This window comes from Anoplophora glabripennis, unplaced genomic scaffold (assembly GCF_000390285.2).
Source record: "Anoplophora glabripennis isolate ALB-LARVAE unplaced genomic scaffold, Agla_2.0 scaffold2548, whole genome shotgun sequence".
Taxonomy (NCBI): domain Eukaryota; kingdom Metazoa; phylum Arthropoda; class Insecta; order Coleoptera; family Cerambycidae; genus Anoplophora; species Anoplophora glabripennis.
In genome coordinates this window covers 1-2,731 of record NW_019418621.1, presented here as the reverse complement: position 1 = coordinate 2,731, position 2,731 = coordinate 1, and the positions used below count along the sequence as shown (strand labels likewise).

Here is a 2,731-nt window from a genome sequence, read left to right as displayed (position 1 = left end):
TATCTTTTGAAACAGAAAATTGATATTCAAATAATTTCTTGAAGAGAAGATATTAATTGTCCACCAAGATCATACGATCTATCACCATTACACTTCTTTTTATGGGAGAGCAAAGTTTATGCTGACAATCCTCAAACTATTTAACATCTGAAAAAAATATCTGAGCAAATCTCTCAAATTGAACCACTATTATGATGTAAAAATTTGCTGAAACATTGAACACTTATAGAGCTTCAAGAGGTGGTCACTTATCTGATATTCTTTTCTCTTATTAACCACAACTTGTCTACTTTAATATTCTGCAAACTAGTTAGTTATTTCGAATAAATTATGTGTTTCATTAAAAAATTAATTCAAATTTGAACAACCTCTATGTTATGGTATACTGGATTTATATGACATTGTCGTAACTTCACCTTCATATTTATGTAAACGATAATAATGAAAAATATGTTTTTCTAACAAATATTCCATATTTTTTTATAAACTTTTTTTTCTTAATACGATTAAATGCTTTTATATAAATTTACCTTTTATACTTGTTTGTTCAGTTTATTAGAATATTCTTAAATTAATACAAAATAAAATCCTAAAAGTTTAATTACTTCCATTAACTTTATTTTTGGAAAACGATACAATAGGTAAATGATTATTCGTTAGACTTATCATTTTCATCACTAAAACAGTCGCATTTCTCTTTTTCTTCAATTGAATTTTCGCTCTCTTTGCTCCCATCAGTGTCATCAGATGACTTCCTTGTAAAATTTTCGTCGATGAATGCTTGAATGGCTTCATCTTTCATTTCTACCAGCGATAAGTCACTTATACTCATCTTTCTATTCTTTGTCGGTCCATACTCCCTGTGCAATTCCTTAATTAACTCTTCTCTAGTTTTGGGAAATTTGACCTAAAATACCAAATAGAATTTGAAAAAGTTACCCATATTATAAAATTTGTATATGAAGGCGACATTTTATTTCTAGACCAGTCAGAATAAGACGCTCATATATATTTTTCTAAAATATTAAACATACGAGTATGTTTTACTCTCGACAGGGAAAGATATCTTTTACATTACTTTAATTTTATTACCTGACTTTGTCTTTCAAACAATGTTGGTTGCTGATTGACTCTACCCAACATCATCTCCATTCTCATCCTATGCTCTTCATTTCGTAACCTTTCCTCGTCCTTCCTCAGCTGCAGCCTCATGGCTAAATCTTCTTCATGGCTGTACGCCAATGCCTGCCATACTGGTTTCTTTCTCATCAGTTTCTCCCTCCACCTTGCTTCTTCCTTCAGTTTGGCTTCCTCCAACTTCTTCATCATATCCATTTCCAACCGTTGCCTAAACATAATAAAATTAGAAGGATTATTAACACTTTCATAGGTAAGATTATTGATAGTGAACGAAAATTGATATATATGTATGGAAAAAATGTATTACCTACATTTGGACATGGCACTACATTTTATTTCTGTATCATGCAAAACAAACATTATGTAATAAGAGTATGAAAATGTAGTGTTTTATTTTTTTATTGCAGCTAAAATGATTTTGTGAACCTTGCTGATTGTATTCTCAAAACAGCAGCCAGGTTGGACCTATTAAGTGATTGGAAATCTAGAGAAGATGGCGTCCTTGTAGAAGAGCTCTTACTGCTTGCGGAAGAATTTCTATAGTGCCTTTTTCCCTAAAACAAATGAAATCAGTGACTATTAAACCAAATGTAGTCTGGTTAACTTCTGCTTCTACAAAAACCAGTTGACAGACTTCTAGATAGTATCAATTAAGAAAGTCCTTGAGGAAAATTTCCTCCACATAAACTGTAGATAGCGATGAACTGATAGGTACTATTAGAAATGAGCTAAAATCTGTTTGAAGACACATTTGGATTATGCAATTTGTTACATTCAAATCATAAATTCTCAATGGAAAAAAATTATTCAACTGACTTTAGGTCTAAATCTTTTGGTTTAAGTTTTATTCTTTGGAACAGTCAAAAACTATTGGATCTCATTTGTCTTCAGCGTCATCTACATTATGCTTTGGAAAAATTCTGCTTGAGATCTTAATTGATATTATTGAGTAGGTCTGCACATATAAAATTTTATGTAAAACTACACATTTGACCATTGGTTATTTTGATGTCATAAAAATAAGCCCCTACGTATTATTTTCCTATTACAGTAGACTTACTCTTTTTGAAGTTTTTAATTTAAATGGCCTAGGACTAGTAGATATAAACTCATTTTTCAGTTCCTCCAACTGCTTTTCAAATTGGTCATGATAAGCTTTGTAATTTGGAATATTTTTGGGCTTCTTTGGCGACTTTTCCTCCTTATTTAAATCTCGAAATGACCGAGGGCAGACGTCCATTTTCGGCTTAGTTTTCGCTCTCTTCGCCATAGAAGGGGGCAATGAAGCTGCTTTTAGCATTTCTTCTGCTCTTATTTTTTTCTGAATAGCTCTAAAATAATGATTAAATAAACCAGGAAAATTAGCGAAAATAAAAGAGAAACTCGAAAAAGTAGTAAGCTTGTAGGGAGTAAAATTATCTACAAAATGAGACTTGTTATTTTGCAATATCTCCGCTTGTATTCATCGTAGAAACTTCTTTTTTTTAAAACTGGGATAGCTCGACGAAAAAATAACAATGGGCATATTTACGAATTCGTAGAATAGCCCTGAACCCCAGAAAAATGCATCTTTTATACTTTTTTAAACAAA

The 2,731-nt window shown here is 31.3% G+C and overlaps 1 protein-coding gene across 1 annotated transcript; it reads right to left on the bottom strand.

Moving 5' to 3' along the window:
• Positions 1–649: 649 nt before the first annotated feature.
• LOC111692667 (protein FAM161B-like) lies at positions 650–2,471 on the bottom strand (the record flags this gene model as incomplete). The annotated part of the gene is made up of 4 exons (XM_023456751.1): positions 650–907; positions 1,093–1,348; positions 1,567–1,694; positions 2,201–2,471. Coding segments are annotated over 4 exons (913 nt in total), but the record flags the coding sequence as incomplete, so codon positions are not given.
• Positions 2,472–2,731: the final 260 nt, after the last annotated feature.